The 21,047-nt window shown below is 38.2% G+C and overlaps 1 protein-coding gene across 1 annotated transcript; it reads left to right on the forward strand.

Moving 5' to 3' along the window:
• The first annotated feature begins 133 nt into the window (after nt 1–133).
• LOC110044606 (transforming growth factor-beta receptor-associated protein 1-like) lies at nt 134–20,564 on the forward strand. The gene is made up of 31 exons (XM_020750166.2): nt 134–575; nt 2,616–2,668; nt 2,884–2,977; nt 3,286–3,349; nt 4,264–4,298; nt 5,644–5,679; nt 6,561–6,617; nt 6,921–7,028; nt 7,170–7,247; nt 8,039–8,101; nt 8,359–8,522; nt 8,707–8,755; nt 9,067–9,159; nt 9,720–9,815; nt 10,556–10,660; nt 10,756–10,837; nt 11,252–11,307; nt 11,433–11,474; nt 11,949–12,071; nt 12,770–12,840; nt 13,298–13,366; nt 13,633–13,705; nt 14,654–14,791; nt 15,283–15,383; nt 16,187–16,301; nt 17,004–17,093; nt 17,663–17,730; nt 17,824–17,896; nt 18,699–18,833; nt 19,539–19,594; nt 19,873–20,564. The coding sequence occupies exons 1-31, from the start codon at nt 441–443 to the stop codon at nt 20,039–20,041; spliced, it is 2,691 nt and encodes an 896-aa protein (XP_020605825.2). The 5' UTR covers nt 134–440; the 3' UTR covers nt 20,042–20,564.
• The last annotated feature ends 483 nt before the right edge of the window (nt 20,565–21,047 follow it).

Here is a 21,047-nt window from a genome sequence, read left to right on the forward strand (position 1 = left end):
GAAATATTATCGTGAATACAAAAGATACCGCAATATAATTTTATCTATTGTTAGGATGCAAGCAAGAAAAAAAAAACACCAGAAATTATTCTTAGAAATTGATATATTTATTTATCAGTTCGAGAGCGTCCTTTGAAACCTTGGTAACAATTCATTTGTTAATGAACGGCTGACAAACGCGAAAGAGCTAGAATGGGCTCCTTTGTTATTAACCAGCGAAGAAATTCCACTTCTATGAGTCACTCATTTTGAAAACTTTTCCATTAGTTCAAGGGTGCCCAGATTTGAATATGGTGGACTGGAAGTCTTTGTAAATCAAGGTAAATATTAATTTTTCATGCACCCCACGCAAAACACCCACGCGGCGCCCACGCACGGTTTGTCGGAAGACTGGGCTCGAACATTAGAGCCCGCGAGTAGTCAGCCGTCAAAACAACAACATGGCGGAGTTTTATAGCAGCGGAAAGGAATTTGGAAGTAGTTATGATTCCCAAGCTAAAATGAGCTTCAAAGCGTTCGAAATAGCACCAGTTATTGAAAGGATAGTGACTACTTCTGCAGACAGGCCAAAAACGGTAGGTTGAGATGTTTTATTTTTCGCTCAAGCACCTAAATCTAAATTTATGCAGTACTTGTCTTCTGATTCCATGTTACGCTTATTTTTATTGCACTTATTACTTGCGATCTGGCAAGTTTTAGTGAACATCTTCGTGAAGTGTTCAAGTTAAAAAGACAGAGATTCAAAATTTTTCAAAGGTTTTGACAATAAGTATAGCTATTACAACAAAGACCTCTGCTGTAGCTATCATCTGGAAGGAACAGTTTAACCCCTGGCCTTGAGTGCCTGTCCATTGTGTACCCTGTGTGCCACACCATTTTCAGGCTGTCATCAAGTTTTTAGTCAGCTGTAACCTTATTCTCCACACCCGTAGCAAATTTGTTACTTTGTGGGTGAATATTTTCAACAACAGGCAATTTCACCTATAGCATCAAGGGAAAATCAAGCGTACTGAGCCGTAAAAAGGTGCTATGGGTTACGGCCCTTAATGAAAACCGTAATATTTCTCACTGAAAATGGGTGTCTAGTAAAACCTTTATATACCACAAGCTTGTTTACTGGGACTATGGACATGACACCGAGGTTGACATAATTTGATATCCATTTGATATCACAGCAATGGTAAAAAAGAAGTCTGTTGAAAAATCTACGAATTTCAGGTGCTGATAAAAATTGTCTCCGGTGTGCTGGGAGTTTGACTAAATCTTGAAGTGGTACTATGATCAAATTTTTCCCCCTTGATTTTTCAGGTGTATCACATAGAATTCCATAAAAGAGTAAAAATGCCGTTTACCGTTTGCGAATATCTGCATTAGTTTCGGAGATATTTAAGTTTGAAAAATGTGTAAAATATGCAAATGAGATGACTGATGACGTCATACACTCAAACCAATTTGATATCAAGTGTATAAATAGAGCTATCTTGGTCAATTTGCAGTGCAGACCATTGAAACTTGGCAGGCTAATAGTTCTACAGGAAACACACCTACTGCTGTAAAAAGTTCTGTATGCATGGCAACTCACTCTTTTCCAGTCCCCACCCTCTTGATTTCAATATGTTAGTGATTTTCAGGTCGGAAAACATTAAATGAGGTCACAAACTTGAGCTAACATATTTATATGCTTGCTGGATCAAGAATATGAGGCACCATTTGCAAATATCAAAATGGAATGCCAAAGGTGACTGGGAATACCTTTAATATTGGGGAGGTCTGGAACCCAGTATGTTGTCATGGTAACTGAACTGTGAAGCTCATATTGTGGAGCACAATAAGTAGAATCTTATTGCGAAGAATCAAACATTTCTGATACAAATTGGCTGAGATATCTTTTTTCATCATATTTGATCAAAATTTGGTTGAGTGTATGATGTGATCACTGGGCCAATTTGCATATTTTTAAAACTAGAATATCTCTGGAACGAAAAGAGATATTTGAATATAGTAAACAGCATTCTTCTTCTCACACAGGCTACTTGTTTATGTTTTAAAATGGCTGCGATAGGAAAGATGAGATTTTTGTCATAGTAGCACTTTAAAATTTTGATGTACCCAGTACGTCATATAGGCACCTGAGGGACAAAAATCTTGATGTACTGAGTATGTCATACAGGCACTCAAGGTTAATATTTAAGCTTAACACCATCTTCTTTAAGAAAACAATGTATGCTTAAGGCTTAGAAAAACAACTAGTAGACATATACATATGAGCAGAATACAAGTGTGTTCAGCGTTTCTCTAGACCTCAAAAGTGGGTGTCCAATTGTTTCGATACAAAGTCCTTACAACACAATATCAACTAATATTTCCATTAACCTTCCTCGTGGTGGGTGTGGATATTTTTTAGAACTGCATACATGTAGTGTTATAAGCCCCAGTGTTAGTTAGTTAGTTAGGCCATTACGAAGCCTCAGTTTAGGTACGATGAAATCTTGGAAAGTTGGAATTTAGCATCTACATCTAGCATCTATCCTGCTCATGCCTCATGGCACATAGGGCCTTTACATCTACGTCTTGGAAAGTTGGAATGCTTAATAATAATAGGATACTGATTTTAGGTGGAATGTATTGACTGTGCTGCACAGAATTTATACATTGGGACATCAGATTGGTGAGTGTTTCATTTCCAGTACCTAGAAGGGTTTTAATTTGAGTGTGCATGCAAGAATTGAAGATGCTAGTGGAAAACCCTCCTTATTGGATATCTGCTTTGTTATATTTTGACCAAATTGTTGAAGATGTTGTGTTCTTTTTTACTGGTAATTGTATTACAGGTTATACAGCATTACACTGAAAAAGCTCTTACATTTGTTCATTTTTGTACAGTTTTGTTCTTAATTATGTGATTGATGAAGGTGTTTCGCCACTGGGGAAGACAACATTTCAGTCAAGGCTTCAAGCTTGTAAACATCTTGGAATGGTTTGTGGATTACAATTAAGCGTCATACTTTGCTTTAAAAACTGTGGCTTTTCAACGATTTGCAATTTGATTACTTTTAATGGGGCTTAGAGACTGCAGCAATGTTTAAAGCAGACTACAGTACCTGGATATATACTTTTAAGTTATCATGACGTCTACTCATTTATACTGCTACGAAAGCCTTGCTTGACACATTCTAACTATTACTGCACAGTCGTGTAGTGGCCAGTATGTTGTATGTCAATTTAAACTACATGTGCAATTATTGCTTAAGGCATTCAATATCCAATGTTGCACTTCTGTTTCAGAAAAAGCCAGTACAGCAGGTATTGACAGCCCCAGCCATAAACAGACTTCTTGTACTTTGTGATGGTAAGCTGCAACTTGTAAAGTTTTGTAGGCTTTACCAACAGGTCTTTGATTTGTTCCTGTTGAAACTTGAGAAATGTGCTGTTGAAAGTGTTTTTCCAGTTTGACTAATTGATTAATTACGAAATTATTATTAATTAGTTTGTTTTTAATTAATTATTATTTAAATAATAATAAGAGTCAGTTATTAAATTTAATGAATCACAGTCAAACCTCTCCACAACGGCCAACTTAGGGACAGAGGAAAGTGGCCTTTGTGTAGAGGTGACCGTTATATGGGGTAGTACAGATGTAATAATGACACTTGTCATTTTTGAGGGTGCAACATTTTTGTCCTTAAAAAATGCTTATTGTGCAGGTCCAGAAAATATCCATGCTCCCCCCACAAAAGGGATTGGAATTTCCTGGGGGGGTGGGGGGTTCTGTAAGACCAAAAAATTTAAAGAAATGTGTGAAGCTTTATTGGAATTTCCAGAGGGGTGGGAGGGGGGGGGGATCTTAGAAAGAATCCCCTCTGTGGGGGAGGTATGGATATTTTCTGGAACTACACATTGTGGCATATATAAGTATGTAACACAATATTAATAGTGAAGTGTGCAAGGTCTAAAAATAGAATGCAAATTACATTATTGGAACCCTGCGAGAGCCAGACAACATAAGCATGTTCTGAGAGAAATAGGAGGAAAGTGAACACCAAATATTCATTTTAAAAATTGTTTTAGGAAAACTTGCTTACGTGCTTGAAAAGGCTTCAAATCTTCCACCATTCCGTTTTGTTTGTCTGGGTTTGTCTGAGTTATAATGTCACACACATGCTTCGCTATTAAAATAATTATTAATTTACTTTCAATTGAACATTTGTACTTAGCCCACCACAAGTTCTTTTGCTGACCATCTCTTGTTATTCTATTTTTAAGGTGGTATTTTGATGTTTTCCATGTTTGGCTTAGAGGTGAGTTGGCCACTCACAATTTTTAAAACTTGTACATTATTGACATAAACAATTTTTCTGATGATATGTGGTCATGCAATTCCATGTAATTGGCATTGAATTGCATCTTCAGGATTGTTCACTGTTCACCTATTTTGAAATTGTCAGAATTTATCTATGCACTCACCCTCTCCCCAAGGAAGGATGTTAATAATCTAAATCCAAGAGGGAGTGGAGTTTTGAGGATGTTCATGCTAATTGTTTCCATGCATCCTTACTGTGCATGCAGATTCACACGCCAACAATAATAGGGCAGATGGCCATTGCTATAGCTTTTCCTGGATTAAACATTCCTGGAAGTTCAGTGACCCCTGTTTTTCTTTTGATGGATCATTTTCTCTACCGATTTTCTACATTTGGCGAAAAACTGAAGAAAATCTATTGATTAGAAGTTTGAATGTTTTGCAAAATGTACCATTGAATTGCGTTATTTTTAGGTCTTCGTTTATCTGTGCAGCGGTTTCAAATACCTCTTGAAGGGTTAAGTTTTGTGAAAACGTTGGCAACATTTGGAATTATTTAGGCAACAGACCCACTTCTACAAACTATGACTAAGATCGTTTGCCTCTGTTATCTCACCTTCGATATTTTTAACTATAAACCCCTGTAGACCATGCTGAATTATGTGCGCCAATTTTTCAAAATCAGGGTAGTTTTTCACATGTTTTATCTCTGAAACGAAGTCGGTGACCTCCATTTTTTTTTTTGCATTTCTGACACAAGTAACTCATTATTTGACAGCAGTAAAAATTAAAAAAAATTCTCTTGACTGAAGTTTCATGCAAACGTCCTTAAAAGCTAAGTTTTTATATTGACAAGGATGAGCTCAAGCTAATCTGCAATTTCCAGAGGGGCAGGGGGTCTCAAAACAAAAGAAAACCCCTCCTTGAAAGGGTAGCCAGTGAGATTTCATGAAAGGATGCATTTCCCCACAATTCACAATTAAAATTAGTTTTCTAATAGAGGAAAGAATCAAATTTCTAAGCTAGAATTTTATGAAGAGTTGTCCTTAATATGTGTTATGAAAAACATTTCTAAGTCTACATATCTGTTTTGTAAGCCTTAGCCAACTTTGTTACAAAGCCCCTTTGAAGGTCCTGTTCTGCATGATTTGAATTGCTGGAGGAAATATCAAAATTTACGCTTTTTACACTGATTAATAATGATGGGTTTCTATTATCATTTGAAGCCCAACACATTATTTTGAACACTTAAGCTGACTAAAGACCTCCCTATTAGGTTGATCTTTATTCTAACTGGCAGTTTATGGGGTTTTAATATCAATGTCTTGTACATTATGTTGCAGTTTCTGGCCACAGGATTTAAGGACAGATTTAAAGGGGTATGTCTGGACAAGAAGGCTATGCCAATGATTCACAAGTCATTGGCATACTGTAGGTGCTGTGCTGTTAACAGTAACTCAAAACTGTCAGCAAATTGTGTTGAAATTAATTTGTTAATAAGTAAACATTATTGATCTCTAAAGAGCGATTTTCAATTGACTGTCAAAAGTAATTTATGAGGCAATTACTTTCGTTTTAGTTTTACTACAGTTTACGATTCGTGGCTGAGTAGTTTTATTCGTAAATAACTGGACAGGTTTGATTTTGGTTTTACTTGACTCTATTGAAAGTGGCTCTACTCTGTTTAATAGATTAGTAAAAACTTATTACTAACAGTATTCAGGGAATTCGATAAGTAGATAGATGAGTGTAACTCATTAACCTGACAGGGAGAAGGCTGAAAATGAGGATGAATTTGCTTCACATAGACTGCAAGATTTGCTGGTTAATTTGCCAGTTGTTGAAACCTCTGAATACTTGAAAGTACAGAGTTTTATTCAGTAGGTACCATATTTAAGTCTGACTAAAGAACACTTTATTTGTTGTTAAAAAATAAAGTTAAAAGTTGAAAGACTGATCATGTTGGTTGTGTTTAACTTTCCACAACCTGAAAGTTAACTTATTCCATCATGTTGTTGAGATGCAATATGGTATATATAAAATAGGAGAAAATGTTTCCTTTTTTTGTTACTACATTTCTTGACACAGAGAAGAGAGTTGAAAATGCAATGTGGAGTAGATTATTTTTGATGAATTTTGAGTCAGAGAAATTGGAGAAGATCTGGTACCCAAACTGTCTAGGTTATGACTTTCTTTGTTTCCTCTTGATGAATCATTAAATGAGTTTGAGAAGTTGATAATTTGTTAAATTGTTTTTCAGGTGACAGCCATGTGTAGAAATGATAATCCAAATATGTTTGATCCTTTTGCTGTCGAGGTTTGTCCACGAGATTGCATTTCTATTAACTGTTGAATAATAGTTAACTAGAAAGCAGTTCTTTCATTGATTTATACATTTTGAATAATTACCAATTGATGTTTATTTACTATTATTTAATAACTAACAGTTAGTTTGAATATTACTCTATTGCAAGTCAGTGACAAGCATGCGCTTGTCTTAATTTTTTTTTAAAAATAGATATGCAATTGACTGAGATTTTTAAGGGTGCTGTGATCTTCCTAATACTTAAGTTTCAAATTATAAATGCAGAATTGTAATTGTATTCATTGGTATTTACAGGTTTGCATTGCACTTTCTAAGAAGAAAGCTATTCACATTCTTTCAGTAACTGAAGACAAGATAATTCCATTAAAAGAAATCCCACTACCAGAGCCTCCAATACACATGGTTAGGATTGTCTTCTATATTTACTTTCATTTTCTTATTGAATGCATTTAATTTTTGTCCAGACCTGCAATATTGATGTGCACCGACTGAAAAATGTTTCCTTTTTGTGCCGTGTTAAAAAATGTTTTATTATCATTCTAGGCAGTTGATGGAGGGGCTGTGTGTGTGGCTCTAGCAAATCAGTATCGTTACTGCATGGTGAACATTTTGTCTGGCAAGGTACTGTAACTGCATTCAAATCAATATAGAAGAGCAATTTTCAATTGAGTGTCGTTATACCAAAGCCAAACTTATCACTTTGACCAATCACAAAGGACAGACAATCGAGTAACCCAATCAAAACTCAAAGCAAAGACATGAAGCCAATGTGAAGTATGGAAAACATTTGCGCACAAGTTGGTTCTGCTTTAATTTATGTCTGATTGGATAAAAAAGTGGCACATTCATGTTTTAAAGCCAGTTGCTTGGGATGATAAACATAAAACCAATTGAAAGCAAAACGCAAATTAATTTCAACCCTCAACATGTGAAAACCATGACCTATTATTATAAGTACAATGCATTAAACAGATGTCTAATGTTCCCTGTTCTGACATATGGTTGCTGAAAGCTCAATCTTGACTGTCTGGACCTTGATTGGTGGATCACTTTTCAATTATTTAGACTTTCCCCTTTGGTCCCATTTTTTTCAAGGATAAATTTACAAGGTGTGCTCTTTACCCACGTCTTAGTGCGTCTGCAGAGTCAAGGTTTCGCTGTACAGGAATTCTATTCCAATGTCCCAGCTCTACCATTCATCAAGTTGATTGTTTGCATAATAATGGTCCAGATACATGTACAACCAATCAGAAACTCTTACAATATTGAACTACAGAGAACTAGGTCATCAGTTTGGAACTTTTTAGATTTATTTTCAGGCATGGCTCTTGAACTTGTGGGAAAGGTGTGGTAAATCATTTCTCAACTCCATTGTACCAAAGAAATCTAAAAACCCACTGTTTATTCAACAGGTTCAAGAGTTATTTCATTACGAGGCTGAAGTAACAAAGGGATTTGTCATGGGTGTTGGAATGGTAAGTGACTTGTCAGTGATTGGTGATGAATTTCCACTCTTTCTTACATGATTATAGCATGTCTTGACTAGTACATGTTCAGTAATAAATATATGATAGAAAAAGAATGTGATCGCCTTGACAATGGTACTTACAGCTGTTTTAGAACCATTGCATTCATGAGAAATTCTCTAAAGTGTCTATAATTTCTGTCCTTGGTCTTCCAGACCATATGAAAGAATATGATCTAGAATGAACTTTTCCTTTTTACCATGCAGGAAGAATTTCTTTTAAATGGCCCAACAGACGTCATGGGCATGTTTGTAACCTCAGAAGGTACCTCTCAGAGAGCACCGCTCAGCTGGTCAGAAAGATTGCTGGGACTGGGATATTCCTTTCCTTATGCAATAGCACTTGGAGCAAACTCCATCTCTGTTCACAGGTAATAAACAATCATTATGATATTTTATTTTATCCAAGTAAAAATAAAGATACTGTTAATAAATAACTTCAAATGTCAAATGTTTGGAGCAGAGACTTGTGTTATCTCACTTTACACAGACTCAAACAGCCTGAGACCAATTTTTGAACAAAAAATTAATGCAATTTTTGGCTTCTTCTAAAAGCATTATAGGGCAGGACCAAAAGTCCCAGAAGCAGTCACTTGTATTTAAGGTATGAGCTTGTTACCAAATAAGTTGCACATTGTATGTCTATTAATATTAAGTTTTCATATATGCCTTTTTTAGGTTATTAAATTTGGTATTCCTAATTGTATATAAATCAAACAATACATCATGTAATTATGAATCTTGTAACTGACCAAGCTCTCCAGTCTCTCCACAGCTCAGTGGTTAGAGTGCCGACCGGTATTTGGGAGGTCATGGGTTCTAATTCCAGTTTTTCTCTGTCTCACTCTTGCATTATGCTGAAAGCTTTATCTTTTGCCATACATGTATGCCTGATGCAGAGGTTTTGTTTTAAAGGGTGGAAGGATACTACTGAATTATGACAATCAGGTGTTTGTTTGTTCTCCAAGAGAGGTCTACAGTTTGGTGCAGCTCTCCTTCAAAAAACAGGTAACTTTTCGTTTCTGTAAAGACCAAAAGCTTAATGTTTCACTTTGTCCTGGCTGCAATAGTGAAAAGTGAAGTTGTGTATGCAAAATCAAGTTCTGTTCTGTCAAATGAAACTACTGATTAATATTAAACAGTTGAAATATGCTGAAAATATCAAGCAATCAAGGCTGTGGTCTAAGAAAAATTACAGAGAGCCCAAAGGTTCCTAACCACGAAATCCTGGGTGCCTAGCATGTAACTTTATATGAAGAAAAAAAGTTTTTCCAGTCGCCCAAAGGCAAAAGTTAGTTGTCTATGGCACTCGGATGCTTCTAGAGCACAGCCCTGGCAATTTTCTAGTAGATGTTGTTTTGTCTGCATAATTATGTTACTTTATAAACAGTGCTAAACAGGCAGAAGAAATCAAGTAATTTGGAGTTTTTTAATCAGTGTAGCTTGGCTACATATCAGTGTAGGTTGGATTGTTGGAAATTTGAAAGAAACCCTTGAAAGGTACCAGAATTGCATTTTGTTAGCACCTCAAATAATTCGTTAAGTTTTCCTGCCTTTATATTCATTAGGTGCAGATGTTGTTAAATGAGAAAAGAGTGAGTGAAGCTCTTCAACTGGCTCATGTTGCCATGGAAACCATGTCAGGGCCTCAAAGAGATGAGAAGGTACATAATGATTTGTTCTAGGTAACTGTAGTTTGTATTGAGAAATGTAGCACGTGATGAGCTAATGGTTCATCTCTGGGACTATGGATTGGAAGGCTCTTCAGTTTGGGTAGGTTACAATGTTTTCACTTAAATCTCACATTGCCACACTCTTGCTTTATCAAGCAGCGCTTTCAAAAAGACCCAGCACTTACTCTGGCAGGTATTCCTAAATGAATTACCAACTATTTTGTTAGCAGTGTTCAGCAATTGGTCCTATATTGGAAGTTGTTAGGGGTCTCTCTTATTGCTCTCAAATGGGTGCTTGACCTGAGGGCAGCCACTAATGTTTATACCTTATGGAAAGCACTGATGCAGGGAGCACTCGTGGATGGACACCAGAAAATTGTTTGGGCAACATGACAAACTGCTACTCAAAAGGTTATGTGTGCTTTTGTTGCAGCAACTTTGGCACAAAGTAAAATCATTTCCTTCTTTTCGCAACGATTGCTGCAACGAGAAGGTTGGGAGACTTGTTCATTTTGGAGGGTGTTACACTAAGCAATGTCTTGTTCAAGTTGTCTGAGAATGGGGCACCAAAGTTGCATGGGCCAGCACCAGTGGGCTTTTAGCATTCTAACTTCTCCAATCCTTAGAATTATCTAAAATGGTCTTTTACTTTATCGTACAGTTTGTAATTAACACGCTACAGCAGTTATTATTGTCATTAAAACTCACTTTGGGTCTTGCGTTACATGTAGCTTCTCAAAAGAACACAGCAGCAAGCTGGATTCATTTACATGGCAGAAGGGTATTTCACAGAGGCTGCAAGTCTAATGAGAGAGGGAGGACTGGATCCAAGAGAGGTATTTACAGCACATTTTCTCTGACCATTATGTTCATTTTGTTGGTGTTTAGTACTTCTAGCAAGTTGTACTTTTTTTATTTACCTTTGTTTCAGTTGATAATTTTGTTTCCCTCACTGCTATCATCCAACTGGAAATACTTACCATCAAGAGAATTGGTTGAACTCAGTGGCCTTGGTGAGTGCGTGCTGAAAAATTCCATTTACTTTAACGTTCATTTGATCGTTAGTTCTTCCTTGCATACTGTTAAAGAACTAGCGTACGTAGTGATGATTTTCCAGTTCTTGTTCTGATATTCAGAATAAAATGCGTGAATAATCACATCTCATTTCTCTCATCCTGGCAGTAAACAGGGGGCATGCTTTAATTTTTTGAGAAATAGTCTGTTACAGCAGTGTCCTTTTTGTGTCTTAGGTAAAAGCAAGTGAGTGAAACAAGTATTCCTGAACAAACTGTATCTTGTTTTTTCCTCATAGATATAAGTGATATTCTGATTTGCTCATCAGACAGGCATGCTTAACTTCAAACACTCTGTTTGGCAGGGAATACTTCTTAGCAATTTAAAAAAGTTTGTCTCGGTTTGTTCCACAGTGAAAGGCAGCAAGCAGTTTTTAGCAGAAGCTAAGCAATTCCTGATGCAGTACCTCGTAAGTTGAAAGTTGTTAAGTTGTTTTCAAAGATAGTTGATATCTGTTTGCTTCCGATTACATATTAATGAATTTAAGTTCATTGATAAGTTCTTACTGCTTTCTAATTTTCCTTTCACTCTCAGGAAGAAACCAGAAGCTCTGCAGAAGACATGGGCTACAAAGAGGTGTGATTCTTGGTGTTTCCAAGAAATGTGTTGCCATAAACTTTTTACTTTCATGCCTTGTGACAACTAATTGCGATATTTAGTTAGGCTGTGTTGCAGCCACTCTCTCTGAAAGAAAGTTATCGGAGAGAGAGACAGCTCCTCTCCGATTTTTCCTTCCGAGGAGGGTGTCTGTACACTGGTTATTGTAGTTGACCGGTAAATTTTGTGATTTTTACATTCATCTCATATTTTCACTGCATTGCTTTATTGTTTTGTGGCAAACATAAGTGTCTCCTAGATACGTGGACTCTTGAATTAACCGTTCAACATACCTAAAAACAAACAAACAAACAAGAAAGGGAGAAATTAATTTTAGTAGTTCTTCGTTAGAAAGGGTTATATTCATTTGCGTTGGAGGAATGTCCAATAAATAATTTAGCTGTTCCTCGTAACATAATAAAGATATATGATCAGGTTTTCTTCTTTATCCAGGAGGTTGACACAGCTCTTGTCAAGTTATACACCGAAATAAATTCTCCAAACTTACAACATCTGGTGTCCAGTGAGAACTGCTGTACTGTGGCTGATACAATAAGCTGGCTTCAGAAATACGAGGTACAGTTATACTTACATATACACATGGTTTGGGTTGTAGACTGTATCAGAAAAAAAAAAAACTTAGTCGACTCTTTAAAAAAACTCCAGTCGAAACTCTAGCCGAGTTTCCCTGTGAACTACAGCGAGCAAAGTATGTAAATTATCTTAAGGAATCATACATAGGGCTCGACCATTTCTCTATTTCTTAAGTCAACTTTACGTAGTATTTAGTCATTAGTCATTTTATTTATTAGATTTTATGTATAGTGTAATGAGGGCCAGCAGTTTGTCACTGCTAACTGTAAAGTGTTTTTACCCTCGTCAAATAAAGTTATTATTATTATTCTTCTAAAGAAAGTCCTGTCCAGTAGCTTGGAGGTAGTGGATTTTGCAGCCGGGCTAATGGATTCTGTTCATCACTTTTCCCGATTAGAAAATGAAGTTTCGTAGGAAAATGTTTGAGAAAATTCAAATTACAGAAGTACTTTGCGAGACGAACGTTTTGGGGGCTAGCGAGATTGATATTCGGGCTAGTCAACATCATAAATAGAGCTTGGCAGAAGGGAAAGCTTGCAAACTTGTTTTCTTTGCACCCTGGAACCAGAACTGTCTTTAAAATAGACTGTATTGTTACCAAAAGATCACGCTTGCTAGAATGAAACATTTCGGTTACAAAACTGGTCACTGATCAAGGTCTTTTCTGCTCTTTACATCAGAGACACCACGCATTGGCATTGTTTTATTGTCACCACAAACAGCCTGCTCAAGCAATGGGTGTATGGAAAAGGTATTGTGTGTACTCCTTGTTCATCACACCCTCATGCCGTGTCTGAGTTTACAATTACAATGCGAAGACAAAGTGCCTGCACTCGCTTTTAAAACTGAACAGCAGTGTGCGAGCAGTTTTGTTGTTTATGAAGGTACTCTATAACATGTAGCCCGTTCCAGGCTCTCGGTCGCTGATCCCGCTCTTTGCCCGCCCGCTTTTTCGGTGGTCGTCCCCACTGAACGAGAGCTTGGAGCAGGCTATATAAAATGACCTTTTGATAGTAGAAGTAGCGATTAATAAGTAATAAGAACCAAGAGTGAGTGGTTAAGTCCTTTGAAGAGCCTGTTTCCCCTTCTAGAGTGGGTCGGGGGAAAACAGTACTGGTGAGGCACTGGCAGAACGGAGCGCACTTAACAGATCTGGAACTTTAGCGTATTGTTTTTGTGATATCGTTTCGTTTTTGTCCCGAGTTTAGGATTATACAAGGGGAGATAAAAGATCGCAACTTCCCGGGCATGGAATATGTTGTGAAGTTTCTTGCAAGGTAAGACTTCAGTTGGAGTGTGATAATAGCGGTTCCAGTAGAAAGTTCTTTGTCAGGAAATCCTTGAATGAAATTTAGGTTATTTTGAGCTAGGGAGTGTGAAAGAGGTGTCGTCAACAGATACTTACAGTAAAACTGAACATGTTTCGTTGTCGGCTGATCCAAGAGAGTCAAAATGAAATGCGCTATTTGTTAGGATGTTGTTGGTAGTAGTGAGATAACAGAATGCTACATGTTCTGTTTTCATTTGCTATTGCTTTACTTAGTTCTCAGGACTCTGAACTTCTCTGGAATCACGTTCCATGGCTGCTGGAGAGAAATCAAGAAATAGCTGTGAAGGTGAACTAAATAAATCTCGTACATTACATGTACGTTCGCGGATTTCCAATAGGACTTGACGAGTAGCGCAAAACGATATTAGGCTTCCGTAGGTTTCAGTCTATGATTTTTGTGGTGCGAATAGGGCATCTGGACGCTGGACGTGCGCAGACGACAGAAGGTCATATGCTAGTTGTCTGTTAGAGAAATTCAGAAATACTCAGGCCCGGTAGCCTCATGGTTAGTGCGCTCGACTTCAGATCGAGTAGTCCGGATTTGATTTCTGGCCGGGGACATTGTGTTGTGTTCTTGGGCAAGACTCTTTACTCTCACGGTGCCTCTCTCAACCCAGGCGTATAATTAAGTACCGGCGAACGTAATGCTGGAGTAACCCTGCGATGGACCGTAGCATCCCATCCAGGGGGGAGTAAAAATACTCCTAGGCACTTCATGCTACTGAAACCGGGATAAGTACCTGCCTTATGGACCGCTTGGCTCGTATGCAGACTTTACCTTTCCTATGTGACCCCTGCAAGCGCACTTGTATCACTGATTTGAAAACGTCCTTTTCTCGACCCTTTACCTTGTCAGCGTGGTGTGATGTTCATTCTGTGTTCAGTCATTTTTGAGCAGGCGTCTTTTGGGACACGCTGTGGTCGAGTAGTAAATGCGCCACACTCCAGATCAACAGGGGTTTTGGACCAGGTTCATTGTGTTGTGTTCTTGGGCAAGACTGTGACTACTCTCACCTGTAGTGCCTCTCTCTGCCCAGGGGTATAAATGGAAACTGGCAAGCTATTGCTGAAAGTAATCTTACAAAATTCCGGGGGGTCCTTCGGTGAACAAGCATCCCATCGGGTGGGAGGTAACACTGAATACTCCTAATAACTTCGTGCTGTGGAAACTGGAATAGATGAACCATTTGTCTCCTTCAATGCTCAGTGACATTTTTTTGGATCATGGTTCTAGGTTTTTACTGATAGACCAACAGATGAATCTCCTAACGATGAGAAGCTAAGACCAGACTTGATAGTGGAATACCTTCAAAGGTTTCCCGCGGCTCTTCAGCAATACCTCGAATATCTCGTGTTTGACAAAAAATTAGAGGTTTGTTTAGTAACTTGCCTTCATCATTTTGTACCAAAATTTCGTCGTCAATTATTTGCTTACTTGTTGCTCGTCCACTTTTTATGGAGTGGTTTTCGCGTGAGTGTCGAAAGCAATGCGCATTTTCTTTGGTTTTGCATTGCCACGTTAAACGATTGGCTTAAAAATCTCGCGCCACTTTGTCGTCCAATCAGAATTTATACCAAAACCAATCGTGACTCGCTTGCATTAGTTTTCCCGCGCCTCGTCTTGAGTTTTGATTGCTTCACTGGATTGTCTGCGTAATTTGTGATTGGCCAGAGTGATCGTTACTTTGGTTCTGGTTTTAAGACGTATGAAAACTGCTCTATGCTATTAATTAATTAGTTTTCATCTGTAGGCTTTAAAGTTAGAATATTTGTATTAGCTACAGTCGATATAGGGTATGAAAGCTACGAAGCTACTGCCGCGCAAAGGTAGCATTCAGTATATTTCCCTTTTTGTTTCTTCAGAAAGAGAAATATCACACTCATCTGGCGCTTCTTTATCTGGGAGAAGTGTTGAAAATGAGACGAGATCCATCTTGCTCCCTTGACAATCTCAGTAAACAAAGGTATGAGTTGAAGCGGAAACTATGCAAGGTTTATACCACTGTTGCTGTAATGGAAGTTCAAAAACAAGCAAATGAGCAATGAATGTTTCCTACAGTGCGAAATCAGTTCCATTTATATCCCCGTAGCTCCTGTTCTATGTTCTGTGTCGTGTACTTGATGAGTTAGATGTTTCTTCGATGGTCTGTGCTTTTCTCTGTTCTCTGTGGCATAAAATGTCTGTGACCGCGACAGAACGACTGAACTTTGCTCAAAATAGAAGCAAATTAACAGACAACCAAACAATAAACAGGGAAAGTACCTGACAGACAAATTTTTCTTTTTCACTCGTTCAAAGTTCAATACTTTACCAATATTACTCTTTTCAGATAATTTTTTTGAGTGTTTACTGAAAAGGGCCAAGTTTGCGGACATGTGGGTGCCATTTCTCAAAGCAATTTTGGCACTCACGATAGTGAAACATTTAAAACAAAAGAAAAAATGTGGAGAAGTGAAACAATTAAGCATGTTTACTCTCAGCAACTGTACCATCATATCCTTGCCCATGTTTTTACCTCATGGTGAATGCAATCCTCGGGAAAAAAAAAAAAGAAAACTTCCTGAGGCGACTCTTTTTTTTGGCCATCATGAGAAACTGGAATAATCGAAGAAAGTTTGTCTTAAAGGAAGGTACAAAGCAAAAGTATAGACTGCCGCATACGTAGTTTTCTTAGGTTAACGTATTTTTATTTGCCCAGTGCAATACATTACTTTTCGTTTTGATTTGGGACAGCTCAAAGTGTCTTGTTGTTGTGATTTGTTGCAGGGCTAAATTACGCCACATGTTAGAGTGGTCCTCGTTATACAGAGTGACTCTGTTGTTGTCTAAGATCAATGATGATTCTGATTTAGATGCTGAAGCTGCGATTCTTTATGGAAAGGTTAGTAATGCAATAATTGGTTGTCTCGTACTGAGAAAGATCATGGCACATTTTCAAATATAACAACTTGTTTACGGAGCAGCGTTCAATTTGATAAATATTGAAACACTGTGTCATGTTGGCGAAGTTGTCTTCATTGTATTGACCAAGTCATTCAAGCCTAACTTGCTGACCCAAGTGTATTTCTACTCGCCCTGGAGAGGGTACTAGTCCATCGCTAGTAACGATCCAACCTCGCCCCTCCCAAAACTGAACACGATTGTTCAAAACAGGATAAACCCAGGATCAGAGTTAACATAGAGTTTAAAATGATTAGACATCAGAACAAGACGCTATTTTCTTTCTTAGCCTGCGAGCAGGCTCTTCGCTTTTCCCATTCCTACTTTCTTTCGCCGCAGAAGAGCCTGCTCGCAGGCTATTTCTTTTTCTTTATACGAGCAAGTGTTTCTCCTGAACTAGCCTGTGTAGATGGCGGGATTCGCAAACGATTGATTTTTGGCGGGGGAGCTCCCATTTTATTTCCTTATTCGCGAGCGGGAATTCAACTCGACTTCTCATCAATCCCCTCGCGTTTTCGCCGCCGAAACAAAAGCATCCGCACGCGAATTATTGCACCAGATCAATAATAAGTTCTAAGTAATTGTTTAAATACATATGTGCAAATAGGGGATTTTGATTTCGATTATACTCTGTTACTTTCAGATGGAACAACATAGTAAAGCTCTCAAGATCTTAGTTTACAAACTCGAGGATTTCACAGAAGCTGAAAGATTCTGCGAACTGCACTCTAAGGTAACAGCTAACGCAAATCTTCAATTTTACTAACCGAAACCTTTGGATGAAATAATTAACTGGTGTAACATGCTTGTCGTCACACTTTTTGCTCTTCTGCGAGTGTACACTTAATGCGAAACACGAACGTTCTTATCCAAGTGAAACCTGGAAAATCTCACGATTTCACGGGTGCGCGCATCCACGCTTCACGAATGCGAAGGCGTCCTTTCACGCTTCCACGTAGCTCCCTAGTGTTGCTTGCAGCTTCTCTGACTGTTCGTTACTTGCGCGCGGCAGTCATGAACTTAGCAACCATACCAACATAATTTTGGGGAGACGCGGTGGTCTAACCCCTCCCCCCCCCCCCCCCATCTGCGATGGACTAACAATCCATCCAGGGGGTAGCAATACTCCTCCCCACTTCATGCTACAGAAACCAGAGTTAAGCGCCGACAGCTATGGGCTCATTAGGCTTAAAAGGGATTAATAACTGTGAAGTAAACTTTTCTTTTTTTAAGCTCTTCTGGTATTGTGTTGGTCTCAACATTAATTTGCATTTTTTTCAATTATCACTTCCTACTTTGTAGGGTAAAGACAGAAACTTTCGAATGAAGCTCTTCCAAACTCTATTAGAAGTTTACCTATTACCTGATGAGTGAGTATACGAAGAGAGGAACAAACTACTGTGTCGACTGTCATCAAACTTGTAAAATTAGTTCTCACTGAAGTCTTGTATTCCCTCCTACAGAGACCGCGATCCATTAATCGCGCCAGCGGTTGCACTTCTGAATTCACACATGGCGGACTTTGACACGGCCGAGGTACTCTTACTCAGTTCTTCCCATGGATTTTTACGTGTCTTTTTTGACCAAGCCAAACACCTGTATTATATGAACTCAAACTGAGTGTGTTTAGTAAGATTGATAAGTGGTGACAGAAAACCATAAGTCTGAATTTTGCGCAGTCTTAGGGTTAGGGTTTCCTTTTTGTAGATCAAGCAACGTTAGTAAAACAAAGCCAAAACAAGCTATAACAAAGGAATTTGAGAAAACTTTGTCAGGGCGGTTTCAGCAAAATCAAAGTAGTCACTCTGGCCAATCACAAAGTACGCAGACAATCTGATGAACCAATCAAAGCTCAAAGTAATTACATGTAGCTGACGCGATGCGCGGGAAAACGAGTGCGAACGAGTCACGATTGCTTTTGGTCTTACTTCTGATTGGATCATACTATGATTGGATGACAAATTGGCGCGAAATTTTAAGCCAATCGGTGAGAGTGGTTTTTAATTGAGTGTCGTAAAACCAAAACCAAACAAACCATTCCACTACTCAGACAATCTCAGACCGTAGTTAAACCAAACCAAAACCAAAGTAATTGCCTGATTACTTTCGACTCTCAACTGAAAACCGCTCAAACGTAGTAATACACACCCCTCAGCATAACGCGAACTAGAACCAGACACAAATGAAACCGCTCTAATCAAGAGAAATTAATTAAGAAGTGCCATATTTAACTTAAAGACGGGAAGTATAAAATAAGCGCACAAAAAGTTTTCATTTACATGAAATATATTGGCAAATAATTATAACCGAAGAGAATTTTGTCTTTTGTAATTTCCAGGCTATGAAGTTGATCCCTGAGGAATGGTCCATTGGTGTGATCTCTCAGTTCCTCAGTGGCTCAGTTCGTTTAAGTCTTCACAGAAGTCGTAACACAAAGATTCTTCGCAGCTTAGCACGAGGAGAAAACATCAAGGCAAGTCTTTACTGTAAATCCATCTCGTGTGTGACTTGACTCGCTTTTTCACACTTTTGTCTAAGATGAGGATGAGGACACTTTTGATGCTTATAATGAAGAGCTTACATGACATTAGCGTGACATATCCTTTGTCGTACAAACAACATTTCTCAATGTTTGATTCAAACAAGACGTTGCGTGACAAACCCAGCTCTAAAGCGATCTGGTTCGAAATGGCATTTGATTGGCTAAGAGAGACAGAGATAAAGCAATCAGTAGGCCTAACATGAATGCATTGCGAGAACGGAGAATCAAATAGAGCAGGAAAAGTCACGCAAGTCAAGTCATTTTGAATATGGTGTTTGAACACGCATCGTTTGCGAATTAGCATGAGCGCTTTGCACCAGTATTTGAATATTTCAGTTATAAACCTCGAACCAGAAATGCATAGGTGCTTTGAAAAGCTGCCGTAATTACAGTCGAACTTCCACTAACGGCCACCTCTCTAAAACGACCACCTTCCTCTTACCCCAAGGTTGTCTTTGTAGAGAGGTTCAACTGTACCTTGGAATCTCACAGAGAAAAGCGATCTACAATGTAAATAAGATTTTCCACTCGTGTGCTACCTGCAGCCAAGGTTTCAGAATGTCTCGCTCTACTTCTGAAATGTGTCGTTTATCGAGACGATTTTTTGTTTTAAAACGCAGTGTGTTTTTATTTCAGATGCGAAGCTCTCACATGATATCTCATAAAGCGCATCTTTTGGTGACGGAAGAAAGGTGGATAAGCCCTTATTTAGCTACCGTTAAAAGTCGATAAATTACATGTTTAGACAGCTGATGTTTTTATAACGTGGAATTTAGTGGAGGAATTGAGGGCGCAACATGGTAACAGATAAAGTATCTATCTCCTATTTGCTCCAATGATGAAGAAATTCTCGAAACGCCAGTGTAAAAGTTAAAGTATGAAAAAAACAAACTGAAAATCCTTTCCTTTGGGTGCTAGTTGAACAGGTTTTAGTCACTTTTGAGAGACAATTTGCATTTGTTTTCTTCAGATTATGTCAAGCTTGCAGGCGGCCTTTCAATGATCCTGCTGTGGCGCGTTACCCCAATGGCGTAACAACGCACATACACTGTGCAAGAAATAAGACAGTGTGCCCTGTGACAGGTCACGTGTTCTCATCACTGGAACACAGGGACGAGGCTAAAGATGACGGTAGTTGAGGAAGTGAATATTGACACTTTTCTAGAACACAGGCTGTAGGAGTGTGATGAGTAAGAAGGTCATTTTCTCTCTCAGCATTCGCTTACATCGGTCTACCAACTGAGAGTAATGGTTTAGGACAGCGGCAACTCTCCTTGGAAACTGCGTCAAAACGATAGGCAGGCACAGACAGGGGCAAGAATTTTAAAAAGCCTACTATAATCTTCAGAGGTTCCATGCTCAAAGACTGACAGTCACTTTCTTAATGACAATCATGTGCAATCATCTGAATATTTCCAAGAAATGCTGAGAATTTGGAAAGAAATGAATGCAAAATGTATTTTACGCCATCTTTGTACATACTATGGCTTGTACAAAAAGAAAGAAGAGACGAAGAAACGCTGTTCCTGGTGAGAACAGGTCTAGAATAATCAGTGTGTGTCAGTCTGGTGCCTTTGTACTTATGTCGCTACTGCATGCTGTCTTTCTTATTAATGAGGGTTAACTCAAAGCACTTCTTATGAAAAAAAAAGAAAAAGAAAATATATATGACTGGATTTATGAAAACTGTGCCAATGAAAAATGCATCCCTTTACACCAAGTGACCTGAACACTTTGATTTTACGACTCCTCAAGGCCTAAAAATCACTCAAAGCGATTAAAAAAATAGAGAAAAGCACCTAATGGAAGATAGGAGAGTGCAAGAAAAAAAGAGATGGGCGAGATTTTCGTTAACACTGTTTAGATAAATCCCGATTTAAGAGGAGAAAATATAAATCTCCTTGGCAATAGAAACGAGATGTCAGAAAACACTAAAGAAGGATATCAAATATCCCATGGGACTATTCTATAGCTACCGCTGTTCCCACCCAAGGTTATGATATCTTGGATTTTACTATCATTTTTTTTCCTGCATCAGGAATTTGCCCAAAAACTGTAAATAATTAAGGTAAGAGGGTCTTAAAAGCTGTGAAATCCATTTTGCGTGTTCAAAATCTACGTGTCTGTTGTTTGCTGAGAGGTGTG

This window comes from Orbicella faveolata, unplaced genomic scaffold (genome assembly GCF_042242905.1).
Source record: "Orbicella faveolata isolate gen_17 unplaced genomic scaffold, um_ofav_v1 contig_46, whole genome shotgun sequence".
Classification (NCBI taxonomy): domain Eukaryota; kingdom Metazoa; phylum Cnidaria; class Anthozoa; order Scleractinia; family Merulinidae; genus Orbicella; species Orbicella faveolata.